Here is a 14,609-nt window from a genome sequence, read left to right on the forward strand (position 1 = left end):
TCACAACGCGAGAAATATTCATGCACATTCTTCGCTATTTTCTTTAAATATAATACATGGCGATAATGTTTGGTAACAACACTTTGAAATGTGAACCAATACAGAAAGTTAAACGACGCAAAATGTCGTTTTGAGACTGATAGCCCTTTGGGTCTAATGCCTGTTTGGGCTAAAAAAAGCATCGCCAAACATTAAATATGCTATTGTTACATAATTTCGTATTCTGACGTAGACGAAAGCACGAGATTTCATGTGACGTCATTGCATGTCGAAAATGTTTCGTTAATGTTAGCATTTTAAATAAAAAGATGCTGTTACAATAAAAGATGCATTTAATTACTTACACAAGTTAGAAGAAAGCACTGAGAAGTCATTCAAAAAAAAAATGTTTGTAGAAAGGTTATTAAAAATAAATTAACATAAATAGCAATTTAACATCATAAATAACATATGACTATTTTTTATTATTTTTTTTTTCCGTTTGATTCGTTTATATTTCTCAGAAGCAATATTTTTCAAAATTGCATTTCAGTTTATTAAAATGTTCAATATTTTAGACAATGTGATACAGCAACAAGTGTGGATTATATACGATGTTGAGGAGTTGGATCTATTGAAAATGCATATTCTGTAGTGCAAAGGTAACACGTATTTGCAGAAAAGCATGCGAAAACTATCTTCTCCTTCCCATAGCTGGAATTGGTTTGGTTTAGTTAAATTAGCAAAGCACACTAGAGCTATCTGCCTAATGGAAGGAGGCCATTGTGGAGGACATTCTAAGGAAACTAACCCGTATACACGTTACACATTTGAAAACATACAAAAATGCCCATGCAGCCAGCCCATTGGCCTGCATTCGAAACCATGTCGGAATTACCAGTTTTGAGCAATTTTACCGCTCGACCGTAGATGGAATTTTTTCCTTGTTGAGTGGCTAAAGCTGTGAAAAACTGTTAATGCGGCTGCAGGTTCGGCTTCCGATAGCGGAAAGAGAATATTTGAACGTTAAGATCTGTTGAAAAACTATGTATAGAACCTTCTTATCCTCAAATAATGATTTCATAATACTCTGTACCTTAATTGGCGAAACTTTACCTTTAAAACTGCATGCTAAGAATCAATTTTTAAAGAATAAAATCTGCATCTTATTTTTCCGGAGATCATGTATGTATGTAGCGCATTCGGAAACTAAGTACCATTTCATTCTAGCGCCGTCGCAGCGCTGTGGTAGGCGTCCCGCGCATGCGCACTAGTCTTTTTTGTTCACTGACTTTCATTTGTCGCCAGTTTGGTTGCTCTATGTTGTGTTTTCAGTTTGCTGTGCACATTCAAAATGTTTAAGACAATTAGTTCTCCCGCTGACAGTGAGATTCGTACCGTGATTAAATTTTTGAACGCCAGGAATGTTAAACCGAACGAAATTTATCGTCAAGTGACAGAAGTTTACGGTGAATACGCGATAAGTGATGGAATGGTGAGAGAGTGGGTAAGAATGTTTAATGCAGGTCGAACAAATGTCCACGCCGAGGCTCGGATTGGTCGGCCTTCTGTTGTCACCGATGATTTGGTAAGGAAAGTTGATGAAGCAATTCATGAGAACAGACGCTTCACAATGACAACTCTTTCAGAGGCAATTTCCACAAATTTCACGTACTGTTTTGTTCGAAATTATGTCTGACCGCTTGCATTATCGCAAACTGTGTTCTCGATGGGTTCCCAAAATGCTCACTGATGTTCACGAAACAAAGCGACTTGGTAGTGCCCTGACATTTCTCACGCGGTACAGTGATGAGGGAGAAAACTTTTCAAACCAAATTGTGATAGGTTATGAAACTTGGGTGTGTCATTTCACACCAGAATCGAAACAACAATCGATGGAGTGGAGACACACTCATTCTCCGAAAAAACAAAAGTTCAAAGTGACAATGTCATCACAAAAAGTCATGTGCACTGTCTTCTGGGATAGGAAAGGCGTTTTGCTTACTGAATTTCTTCCCAGAGGTGAAACCATTAATGCGGCACGATATTCTGAGACTTTAACAAAACTAAGGCGTGCCATTCAAAACAAACGAAGAGGAATGCTCAGTAAAGGAATTGTGTTGCTCCATGACAATGCTCGGCCCCATACTGCTCATCACTCACTCAATCGTTAATTCGACAGTTTCATTGGGAGCAGTTCGATCACCCGCCGTACAGCCCGGACTTGGTGCCGTCCGACTATCACTTGTTCCTGCACATGAAGCGCGAGTTTGGTGGCAAGCGCTTTGGATCTGACGATGACACGAAAAATGCTGTGGAGTCGTGGTTATCGAAGCTAGCGGGAAGTTTCTTTGACGATGGTATGCAAAAACTGGTCACCCGCTATGACAAGTGTTTGATCATTAAACTATGTTGAAAAATAGTTTAAGACATGTATTTTCATGTAAAAATAAAATTGGATTCGAAAAAAATTGTTTTACTATTTATTTTTATTTTATTTTATTTTTTTTTTTCAAAACGGTACTTAGTTTCCGAATACGCCTCGTATAAATATGTAGAGACATTAGGTTATTTCGAACATGAAAAAGACATGAAAAATCAGCACTGCCCTTGCCGGGACTCGAACCTGGAACTCTCGAATACGCGCTGAGTGTGCTATCGTTACACCACGAAGGCACGCAGAGATGAGAGAGAAAATATCTTATACACACGCCCTTTTAAAGGGTGACTGATGGTTAGGGGATCCATTCGCTACATCCTGATGATGAAGAATCATCATTCACCACCCTTTAGTTCGGGTGCCACCGCAGTGTCTTCAGAATTTTGAAATAGGAGACGTGAAAAATGAGCAGTGCCATTGTCGGGACTCGAACCTGAACCTCTCGAATACACGCGGAGTATGCTTCCAATTATGTCACGAAGGCATGCAGAAAGGACAGAAAAATACCAACAAAAACGGAAGTTTAAATAAATGTGTCATCTTTATGCGATACTTTTTAGAATGCAAAAATTAAACCAATATGTATTCGGACTGTATTAATTGAAAACATCTCTGATTCAAATATTCAGTTTCAGTTAAAATACCAGCGTCCTTATTAATTTACTTTAACGTTAAAATTTCTCTTTTTGTTTAAGCACGTTTCACTTAAAAATTTTGATCTGCATATTGAAATTTCCCTTTCAGCTCAAAATATATATAGAGAAATTAATTTAACATATTAAACTGCTTTGCCTTTCTACAAACATTCTTACATTATCTAATGATTTTCGCTTTCCTTCAAAATGACATCACATGAAATTAACTCACGAATTCAAAACCCCGCAGGTACGTTTTTCATACATTCAAATCAAGTTTCATTTCATAGTGAACTGCAAATCATTCATTAATGGGAAATGTAAACTGGAATGAAAAATCGTTACGCTCCTGAAATGTATGATAGATATTAATTTTCTAATCCGTCTCTTACAATCCGTCAAACCCACTCGTAATTTGCAAAGATTAATTAATTTTCTCAAACTTTGTTACTTTAATTCAATATGATCACAAATTGTGTTATAGGTCAGAGCTTAAACTGAGGCATAGATGACAGTAAAATCTGGATTAAATATCGTCCGATATTTCAGCACTTTGAAGGCATTTCTAATTGACAGTGCAAGCTACTTCTTTTTTTTTTTTTTTTTTTTTTTTTTTTCAAAGTAGAGCATACGTTAATTCCAAAATGAGCAAAAAAATTAGAAAGCAAGGTACAAAATATTTGAAGACATTTTACTCGCTTTTTGAAATTATACAATAAATCCAATAAAAAACTGATAAAATGGTTTCAAATAAAAGTATTCTGAAATATTTTTCTCGGTACAATTCTTACGCTATAAACAAATGAAATTGCTACGATAGATCATCTTACATATCAAGAGTTCCTATAATTGAAAATAAATCTTCAAAAGTAATTGAGAAAATTTTAGATTTCCATTCTAAGAATGAATATCTATATTTATATCTATATCTATATATATAAAAGCGGCTTAAGAGTTTGTCGCCGATAGCTTATTGATGCCACTCTGAAAAATGAGCGCGGAAATTAACATTTCCGAAGTTTTTAATTAATATCTCAGCCGATCAAAGTCGTACGAAGATGAGAATGGTATGGAAGGATTCGGAGAATTTTTTGGAATCCGAGAATACGCGTCTCGAATTTCAGCTCGGCGCCGTTCCGTAGATATTCGAGAAAAAATAGTTTGGGACGTAGCCAAATCCCTCTAATAGGAAAAACCCAAGAAAGAAAGTGGAAAATGTAGGGAAAACATAGGGGAAAATTAGTTTTTAATTAATATCTCGGCTAATTAATGTCCCACGAAAATGCGAATGGTCAAAATGGGGGTACAACGGACCTGCGGAATACAGCGGTGTGTTTCGCTAAGCCCGGGAGCCAGCCGTTTCGGAGGGGATAATGTTACTTCACCCCATATATAGGTATATGCGGCTTAAGTGTCTGTTTGTCGCCGGTAGTTTATTGGTTGCTTGCGTAACTTTACTAGCCAATGAGGTGAATTTGCCACGGCACAGGGTTTCCGTTTCAATTGAGACGTAGACAATTTCCTCTAAAACTTGCCTTTGCTATGACCATCAATAAGTCTCAGGGCCAAACGTTTAAGCGTGTTGACATTTTCTTACCTGAGCCTGCATTTGGACACGGTCAACTTTATGTTGCCTGTTCAAGAGTTCGTGAAAGAATGGACGTAAAATTAAAAATACTGGATGGTCCTCTGCAAAACGAGCTTAAAAGTGATGGAAAGATCTGCATAAGGAATGTTGTGTACAAAGAGATGTTGGACATGTGAATTAACAATTTTATTATTTAAATCACCTTTATTTATTGAGCTAGCGGTGGCCCTTAAGAAATGTACCGCCAGTGGTTTCCTTCATTGCACTCTACTTTAAGCAATTAAGCAAGTAGAAGGGGGAAACCACCGTGGGGCAGTAAGCAAAGGGGCGTCCTCGCCGCCTGCCCTGGGTAATTCAGTTTGAATTAGCAGACACCTTTGCACAAATCATTTTATTTACAATTTATAATATCAAGAACAGCGGGCATTTCGTATGACCGCCGGCCTTTCTAGTATATATGTATATTAAATTAGAAAACACTATTCAGTTTCCAAAATAACACGCTTAGTTTTGAAGAAACTTTCGTGACATATATTCATACTCTTAACAATACAAATGATGTATATAACAATACAAAAGATCAGAAAGCTTAAGTGTTACAACAATACTGTATAAAATTAATAGACTCTGCATCACGTTCTATATTCTTGATTTTAGATTTATATATTTTCTTTTTCAGCCCATAAGGGTGTTAATTTCGAGGGAACTAGTCTCGAAACGGCATTTCGCGTCGAGTCGCTATAAACGACTGTATCACTTTGCAAATTGTTGCCACCAAATATTATCGCCATATATTATATTTAAAGAAATTAAATAATGAAGAATCTGTATAGATGTTGGTATTTTTTTAGCATAGTGAAAGAACGACGGTACTTAGAGCCATCAAAGTTTGAATAACGTAATCATCCACTCGAACAGGTGCACCTGGATATTCGAATCTTGAATTTCGAATTTGTTTTATTCTCTATTTAATATTTTGTAAAACTTTAACGAATTTTTGATTAACAAACTCAACGATTTCAAAGCGAGCAATGGCAACACTGTACGGAAAATACCATTTTTATCTCCAGCGCACGTGACTATCTGTCGGAAATGCTAATGATACGCTGCTTTTAAATTTTTTAAATATTTCTTAAATTTTAAGTTAATTTAAATATCTTGTGATATAGCTGCTGAATTGAATTTTATGCGAAGAATTTATTCGCATAATTGGATTTTATACGTATAATTGAATTTATGGTGACCCCAGCGCACCAGCGGCCGAGCGGCTAAAACAGCGGATCACTGGTTGTCTGATCTGGAGCTCGAGTCCCGACGAAGAGGCTTGCTGCATGGGTGTTTTCGATATTTTCCCCATGCGTAACGTAAATACGAAGGTGCTTTCCTTTGTTTTAAAATGATCCCGAAGGATTATTTCAAATGCATTTACAATCAAGATACTTACGCATATAAAAATGAGATATTTAATTAGAGATTTTAAAGGAATGATTTCAGCTTAAAGAGTGCGAGAACAGATTATCCAGTTGTACTTGAATTTATATATTTACACCTTTTATAATAATTTTTAAAAAAATGTTGTTTACCTCATTCTTTTTGTGGAAAACAGCTATTATATCAGCTATTAAAGTAATTCGTCAGTTAAATAGCTACACTCAGTGCGTAATTACTTAGATAAAGACCATCTGAAAAACAACCACAAACTTTAGCTTCAGTAGAAGTAATTTCAATTTTGAATAACTGCAATTATCCTAAATGGTAAAGATATATATCAGTTTGAAAGAGATAATCGCTGAGTTGGTAATTGCTTACGCGTTTAATTTTTGAAAGTGACGTCTATGTCCCTGGGCGGAGGATTCGTAATTGGAGGTCAGAAACAAGTTTAAAAGGTCAGAGTCAGAAAATTCTCCCCTAAAACAAGAAAATATCTACTTGAATATTACTAGATTAGAAATGTCAAACAAAGCATCCACTTTGGCATTTGCAATATTATTTTCCAATATATGCTACAGATGTCAATTTTCTCTTTAAAATGAGGTTTCAGGGTTCATTTTTATCAGTGGAAAAAGAGCTTGTTTTCTGGAAGATAAAGGAAATTACGTTTATTATGCTGTGAAGCTTTTTTCAAATTCTTTACTAAATTGTCAATTTTTGTAAAAATATTTCTCTATATATAAGTAACAAAAGCATAACTAGGTTCTGTAGCTCGCAAACATCTTAATAATTTTATATCAAGGTTATAGGACGATATTTCTGTAAAAAAATATTGATTACAGACGAAATGCTTTTCAAAATAGTGATAACGCAAGCTGCCTTAGTGTATTTCGATGCTTTCCAAGCACTTTGACATATTCACATACGTACATATATGTCAGCATTTTTCGAAATCTCCCTGGACAAAATACAGGAACGTGTTTACAAAGAAAAACAGAAGAGTGGAATAAAAAGTTGAAAATGTTATCCGAAATTCTAGCATTTAAAAAAAAGAAAGAAAGTAAAACTGTAAAGGGAATAAAAAAAAAAAAATGGCGAGAAAAGGGTATTAAAGTTAGAAGAAAATGCAGAGAAAATAAAACGATAAAAATAGTGTAGAATGTTCCTCAGAAGTTCTGTTTTATCTTAATGATGCCAGATACGAAAATTGCAAGAAAAGAAATGGCAAACCAAAAAGTCCCTTTCTGTTAACTTTAAGGATGGTGATTTGAAAGCAAATGTGATTTTTGAAAGTTTTATAAGTATAATAAAGAAGTAAGAGTGCGAAATATAAATGGAGTGTGTTTTAAAGAAAACTGTGGAGATTTAAAAGTCAGACATTGGGATTTGCCTCTGACATCTCTTGCATGGCTTGTAAGTTTGGCTAATGTCACTTTGACATAATATGGATGCATTGAGTTTACAAGAAAAATAAAATGCATCGATCAAGCTGAAAGAAATATAAAAGGGAAAATATGAATATTCATTTTCTGAAGATGTATTCTAGCTGTTATGCTGTCAAATCTTAGATAAGCTTATTTGCTATTGCTGCATGAAAGTTAAAGAAGCTTTCTGCAGTCTGAAATTCAAAAAAGCAGCGAAAATACCTAAGTTTAATAATAAATTTTAGTTGAAAGTATGATAGAATATAATTTAATGATGCGTGATCTATCATAAAATATGGTTTAGTGGCAAATATTTGAAATTTTGTAATGGAGGCTTCAATTTATTTTTTAAAAACTTTCCTTGCCCGAAAACAATTAAAAACTCCAAGAAAAGTATTAACATAAACGTGTTAGTTTTGGTTTATTTGATTATGGCAAAACTCACTAACGCAGTTTAAGCCTAAGGGAAAAAATCTGATGTGTACACCACATGAATTCCTTATACGGAATATTAAATTATACGCATTTTTTCTTGCATTTTATTTAAACATATTAGATTGAATTAAACCTACTTCGCCGACACCGCATAAACCACAATAGAATAAATCATTCTTTAAAATTCACTTTGTTTACCATAGCGGCTATCTGGCACTAGGTTCACTTAACAGTATTATATTTCGTTCATATTATAACTCAGAATGCACAAAATTTATATCATTTAAAGAATTATCGAATCGTTGCCACATGTTCTATTCAAATACTATAATAAAGCTAGAACTATGTATAAAAGAAATTAAGCAAACAAAACAAAAAAGAAACAGTTTTTCACAGACGATTGAGTATTTCTCATTCAATTAATTCAGTTCTCACTTCGCGACAAGGCAAAAATACATAAAAACTCAAAATATATGTATTAAAAATTACGAAGTAAATCTTAAACACTTATTTCCTCGAAAATTTTCCAGAAAGAATTAAGCATGATTTAATTGGCAATAATAAATGAATGCGTTATCTTTGTTGTTGCGAAGCTAAGTTTCTCTATATTGGCAACAAATCCACTAGTCTCCTGTTTCAAATGTAAACATCAATGGCCGTCATTAAAAACAGGCTTAGAGGCAATTAAACAACGTTAAAAATGCTGATAATTCTAAAACTATTGCACAGAGATTTACTAAAGGCATAAAATCCTTAACCGGAAGATAAAAACAACATAATTCAATCATTTTTAAAGCAAAAAATGAACAATTTAGAAACATATAAGAGTAAAGAAACTGAGATCACTGCGCCGGGTAACAGAGTGGATATATTTATAAATATATTTATATAGGTTTGGCGCGGCCGATTGAAACCAAAATACGAGGTGCACATCTACATGTTATAGCAGTCCTATATACAAAATGTCAACGTTCTGAGGCTACTCGGACGTACATACGTTCGTACAGACGCCACAAAAAATTATCTTCAGAATTTATTTTAAAGCAGTTTTTTAGTTTTTTTGGAGGAAAAGAGTCTTTTATTCTGCCCTTACGTAGAGATATCACGCAAAAACATCGTTAAATTGCATTTGAAAGCGGTCAGAGTGGATATTTTCGTTAAAATATGCTGCCTGAAGCTTTTCGCGATTATAATACTTCCTTTTTACTTCGTACAAGGAAGTATAAATAGTGCCCGTGGAGAAATTTCAAAGGGAAACTGACTCGTATCACGTACATAGCAGAAAAGACACGCAAGCGCTAATCCAGCTGGCCAGTTCGCTTGGAATCGAGCCCAGATCAAACTAACAGTGTTCGGCGACTTTATCGTTCGACTGCTGGACAATGGTTGAGGAAAAAAAGTGTGAGGGAATGAACGATTAGCACTGGTAAAAGGAATATATGAAACAAAAAAAACAAAAAAAAAAAAAAAAAAAAAATTGGACCACGTAGCTAATGCATTTTAAGTCAGAAGATTTATATTATTACTATCTTACCAAAGACATTTATGATACACACTTATGATACATTTATGATACGTCTCAGTCCCTTAAATCTCATAACTGTAACCTAATACACACCGTGTCCATAGAAGTCTTTTTTTTTCACGATCTCTGGTTGAAGATAGATAATTCCACATGTAAAAATGCTTTAAATAAAAAAAAAATAAATAAATAAATAAAAAAAAAAAAAAAAAAAGAAAAGTCCTGTTACGGCATTTTGAAATTTAAAAATTTTATTTTATAAAATTTAGGAAACCTTTTGCAGCTTTGGTTTTAACTGCCTGACTATTGCACCTTTCTGGCGCCGATCTTGGCGTCAAAAAAGAATCGCCAAAAAAAAAAAAAAAAAAAAAGGGGGGGGCATCCAATTGTAAACTTTTATCCTCTTGTTGAATATAACTATAGGTATTGAGACATCATATAAAATGTTAGATTTCGTAAAACTTATAAAACTAATTTTTTAATATTTGAGTATCAAAGTGTGAATATTTTATTTCAAATAATTTTGTAAGTAGAAGTACATGTGTATGACGAATGATTGTGAAAATAAAGTAGGCATAAGGACTTTATGAGCAACATTGGAAGCTTGAAAAGGCATCATATTTTCTTATACAGAACTCAGTTTCTAAGCTATAATATAGGTAATTTTTAATGGTTCATTTAATTTTCAATAATATTTTGCAAAAAGCGACAGGCTGATATTAATTCTGCAATAAAGGGTTCATAATGTATAATCAGATTATCTGACAAAAATTCGTAACTAATTATATTCTTTTATCTTTTTGTGTCTTCAGTAATTAAATGAATTATCTTTTAAAAATAATGCTTCCCTCGTAGGGTAATTCATATTTTTATATATTTAAAGTTACATAATACTACCATGCACGCGACTTTTACTGATTGAAAATGGAAATTTATGCTTTGTGTAACCAGAGTAAATGGATTTTTTTAAAGATTTCTTTCATTCGAAAAAGGAAGGAGAGAGATTCTTTTTTAGCACAATTTTTATTTCCGTTTTCTTATCCTCCATGACTAGACAAAAATACTCAGCTCCACAAAACAAGAATAAGAATAAAATACAAGTGTTCTGATGTGCTTCTAAATTTCATTGTTCAATTTGCAATATTCCTTGAAAATACAAAAAAAAAAAAAAAAAAAAAAAAAAGGAATGAAAGGAAGTAAAGAAAAAAAAATAAATAAGATTCAGAGAAAAAGTAGATCTACCTATCAGCAACCATCACGAAATACACACACAGGAAAAAAAAAAAAAAAATTGTATTTTTTTATTAATTTTTTTATTTTTTTATTTTTATTTATTTATTTTATTTATTTATTTATTTATTTTTTTTCCCTTGAATACTTTTTCAGTTTTCCATTTGGTTTAGGAAAGGGATTTTTTGCCTTTTTTTTTTCCCTGTAGGATTATAGTTCTATACTTTTATTCAACCGAAACGCTAGATCTATTGTTTGATTTCACAAACTGAATAAGCCTTTCTTCGTTGCTATTTATTTTCTTGTATTTTTTGTATTTTTCATTCGATAAGATTGTTCCACTCCCTTTTCAAATATATTCTAAACTATAAATCAAAGCATCTAATAATTTGCTTTTTTTTTATTGAAATGTTTATGTCAGTTAATATTTCATATTTTTTGCTTCGAATATTAACACTTTCATATACCTTGAAAACCTTAATCTGACGTTCTATTACTTTGCTATCTCATTTTCATCCAATGTTAGCTTTGTCTGAAAAATACTGTTCCATCCGCAGAGAAAGTGGAACATAGAAAAATTCATTCTTAATGAGAACTTCTCAAGAACGTTTATTAACATGCTTGTGAGTTTGGCTGTAGTCAAGCATAATAAAATTCTAATCGTTATTAAACGTAAGATTTTCCGCCGCATTGATAGGGCATAGTTAGATATGACAAAGCATAAATATGAAATAAATGACTATATACAAATTATATCTCTAGTAACAAAATGAAATGTAATAAAATTTAATTCTGCCGGATTTGCTATATTAGCGGAAGGGTGCTCTTTAATTATCATAGAAATCTTTCTGTACTTTATAAGTTTATTTTGTTCATAAAAAGCGAAGAACTTTAAAGCCTCCTTAAGCAATTTTGTGCAATTCTAGTCTCTAAATTCCCAAGGGAATTATTTTACAGCTCTCCGATTTGACTTTTATGTTAATTCAAAGTCCACTTAAAGCAGAAGGATCTCAGACAGAAAGCAATCGACAAGTATATTTTGAAAAAGCTTTCATGATTTATGTCATATATTTTATCATACTTTTGACAGCAATAATAATGCATTGCGTTAAATTATCTTTGTTATCTGGAGGTATAACATTTTATACCGAATAATTTTAATAATTCTGAAAACAAAAATAATATTTTTACCGCATCTCGTTACGTATTTTATTCAATCAATTCTATGCTGAGTTTATTCTCACCTACGTTTCTTTCCATAGACGTGTGACTAAACGGATAATATTAAGCTACTTGAATATGACATATCCCAGGCGGGCTACATGCGAAAACGAAGATAGCTTTTGTGAAGGACTTTCTGAGAGAAACTGGCTGATATTCACTGTACGCATGGGGAGAAACTACAGAATCCAATCGTGCAGCTAAATAGTTCGACCGTCTTAAACGCAAACTTTGCTGGCTTTCTGCCAAAACATATAGAATCGTCAAAAGGGGGGCGTTAGTTAGGTGCCGCGAGGTGAGAGATCACGTGAAAGTTCTCTCTTCGCCGGAAAGAGGGAATTTATATCACCGAGGGAGGGAGAATCCCCATGTCATCGAGTGATGCTGTCGTTAATTGTCTTTCGCACATTTTTTTTTTCCATCTTTGTTTTTTAATATTTAGAGAACTAAAAAAAACAAGAATGTTGAATTTTTTTAAAAATAATTGATGAATTTTATATGGGCAATCCGTATTTCATCGTTTATTTTTTAAACTCACAGAACTGCATTCTTTAGAAGAAGTATTCTTTTTGTAGTAAAAAAAAGAAACCGGTCTCTAGGTTTCCAAATAGATTCAGCTTATCAGCTTAGATTACATAAAAATAATTTTGTCTTTTTATGCCTGTGCTGTTTGAACGCCATGGAAACAAGCAAGGAAACAAATTTATACGACATGATTCCATCCACCCTATTTCGAGAATAAATCGTTCTAAATATCATATGCGCGTTTGCGCTCATGGTCGTGGCTAAGGCGGTCGAACTGCAGCTCGTGTGCCTGGGTTCGAAATACTAGTGTTAAGCGGTTATAACTACTAGACCACTGTTGGGGAACCACAAGCTTGAAAAATAAGTTGGTGAAAATGTTCGAATAAACAAGTTGGGCTACATTCAAGATAGGATCAAATTTGTTATTAGAAAATTCTATAGTGTTTCTATTAAATTATTAAAAAAATATTTCTGGAATCGGTTTAAATTGGGAATAAAAACTAACCATTCTTTAATTTTCATGAATATCTATTCTTTGTATCCTCTGAAAGAATAATGTTTTAAACAGTTGTTTGAAACGGTGTCGGGGAAGGAATTTTGCAGCATTATATAAACAAAGAAGAAATATGGAATTTTTTACTTCAAAATAATATAGAATTAATACACAGATTATGCGTTCTCCACATTCATTTTACCATTATTATTTTACTTTTTAAAAGCTGCCATTTATTTCACGTCATTATTTATTTATTTATTTATTGAAAGACGTCTTTACGGCCTTCCGACGCCGATTGGCAGCACTACTTGCTTAGATACAGCAAATTTGTTTCAAATAAAAATCAATGAAAGTTTACAATGAAAACAACTAGTTGTATTGACTTTATAAATCTTAGCTTTCTGAAACATAGCTCATTCAAAATTACAGCACCCTAAATGGTTTTCTAGTAAGCCCCCTGACAATAATATAGAGACTGTTCGAATGGCACAAGTGCTTCCTCTGCCCCAGGCGAAAGTTTTGAGGGAGCGGTCAGAGACTTTATAACAATCAGTCTATAACAGAACTAGTTTGTAAAGGTGGGTGAAACCACGGCCGAAGGTCACAGTAAAACCCGCCCCCCCCCCACACACACATAGTTTGCTTATTCAGAACTTTTCCCCTCTAAGCACCCTAGAGACACTCTTTGGAAGGATTTTCTACCAAAGATTCAATATCTTTTGTTATCTTTGTATGGATTGAAAGGAAAACTGAAAAATATGCTTCGAAATCTCAGACCTTTTAGGGGGGACGGGGAAAAGGCGATCGCAAAGACTGGGAAATAGCTTAGATTTAAAGCATTGAGACCAAGCTATCAGAATGGTTTTATATCGATGAGAATTGCACAAAATTCAGTTGGTTTTCTGACAGATTTAAACGCAATTATAGAACAACCGACGAGAATGGTAAGACTTAAAATTAATTCTACAGTAATTAAACAGTTTCGTAATTCTGTGGAGTGTTTCGTAGTGAAATAGCAAGTGTTTTAACTTGAAACTTAATTAAAATTAACTTGAAACCTTGAAACTTGAAAACTTAATTAAAATAACTTGAAACTTGAAAACTTAATTAAAATTAAGTTAAATTTACTTGAAACCAAAAGGATAATTCCTTTCTCTTCTTTCTTTTTTATAATAAAATATTTACTTACAGTTCATGTCTACTGTGACCGAAGACGAAGAAGGCAGCGAGACATTATTATTGGACGCTTGACAAGTGAAGACTGCCATCAAGTCGTGCCGTTGTAATGAAGATATTAGTAATTCATTCCTAATAACTCCGTTGGTGTTTACGTCGTACATGTCATCCAAAAGCACCGACTCTCGCCACCACGTGACAGATGGAACTGGCTTACCTGAAAGTCAAAAATCGATTAAAGAATATATAAATATTACTAGATTTTTATGTTTAAAGACAGACACGAAGGTAATACACAGACTCACGGATGCGTTGTCTTGAAATAAATATTCTACAAATATATGTTAATTATATTTAAATTTTTACTTCTCTGTTAAAGAAAATACTAAACAAATTACCAAATTTTCTTCCGTTGGACGGGTTTGAAAAAAAATCGGCAAGCGCAAGCGATACACAAACAGGACCCCCCCCCGAAAAAATCTATATTTAAAACCCTCTGGCCGTACA

General features: G+C 33.4%; 1 protein-coding gene across 1 annotated transcript in view; it reads right to left on the reverse strand.

The window, feature by feature from the left end:
* LOC118197178 (synaptogenesis protein syg-2-like) overlaps positions 1-14,609 on the reverse strand; it is a 289,538-nt gene that overhangs the window by 227,472 nt on the left and 47,457 nt on the right. The window contains exon 3 of the mRNA XM_085817873.1: positions 14,116-14,319. Coding sequence (XP_085673999.1) covers positions 14,116-14,319 — 204 coding nt within the window. The remainder of the gene's footprint in view (positions 1-14,115; positions 14,320-14,609) is intronic.

The sequence above is a fragment of the Stegodyphus dumicola genome, chromosome 1, assembly GCF_044657685.1.
Source record: "Stegodyphus dumicola isolate Sdum_Otavi_A_Nest chromosome 1, ASM4465768v1".
Classification (NCBI taxonomy): domain Eukaryota; kingdom Metazoa; phylum Arthropoda; class Arachnida; order Araneae; family Eresidae; genus Stegodyphus; species Stegodyphus dumicola.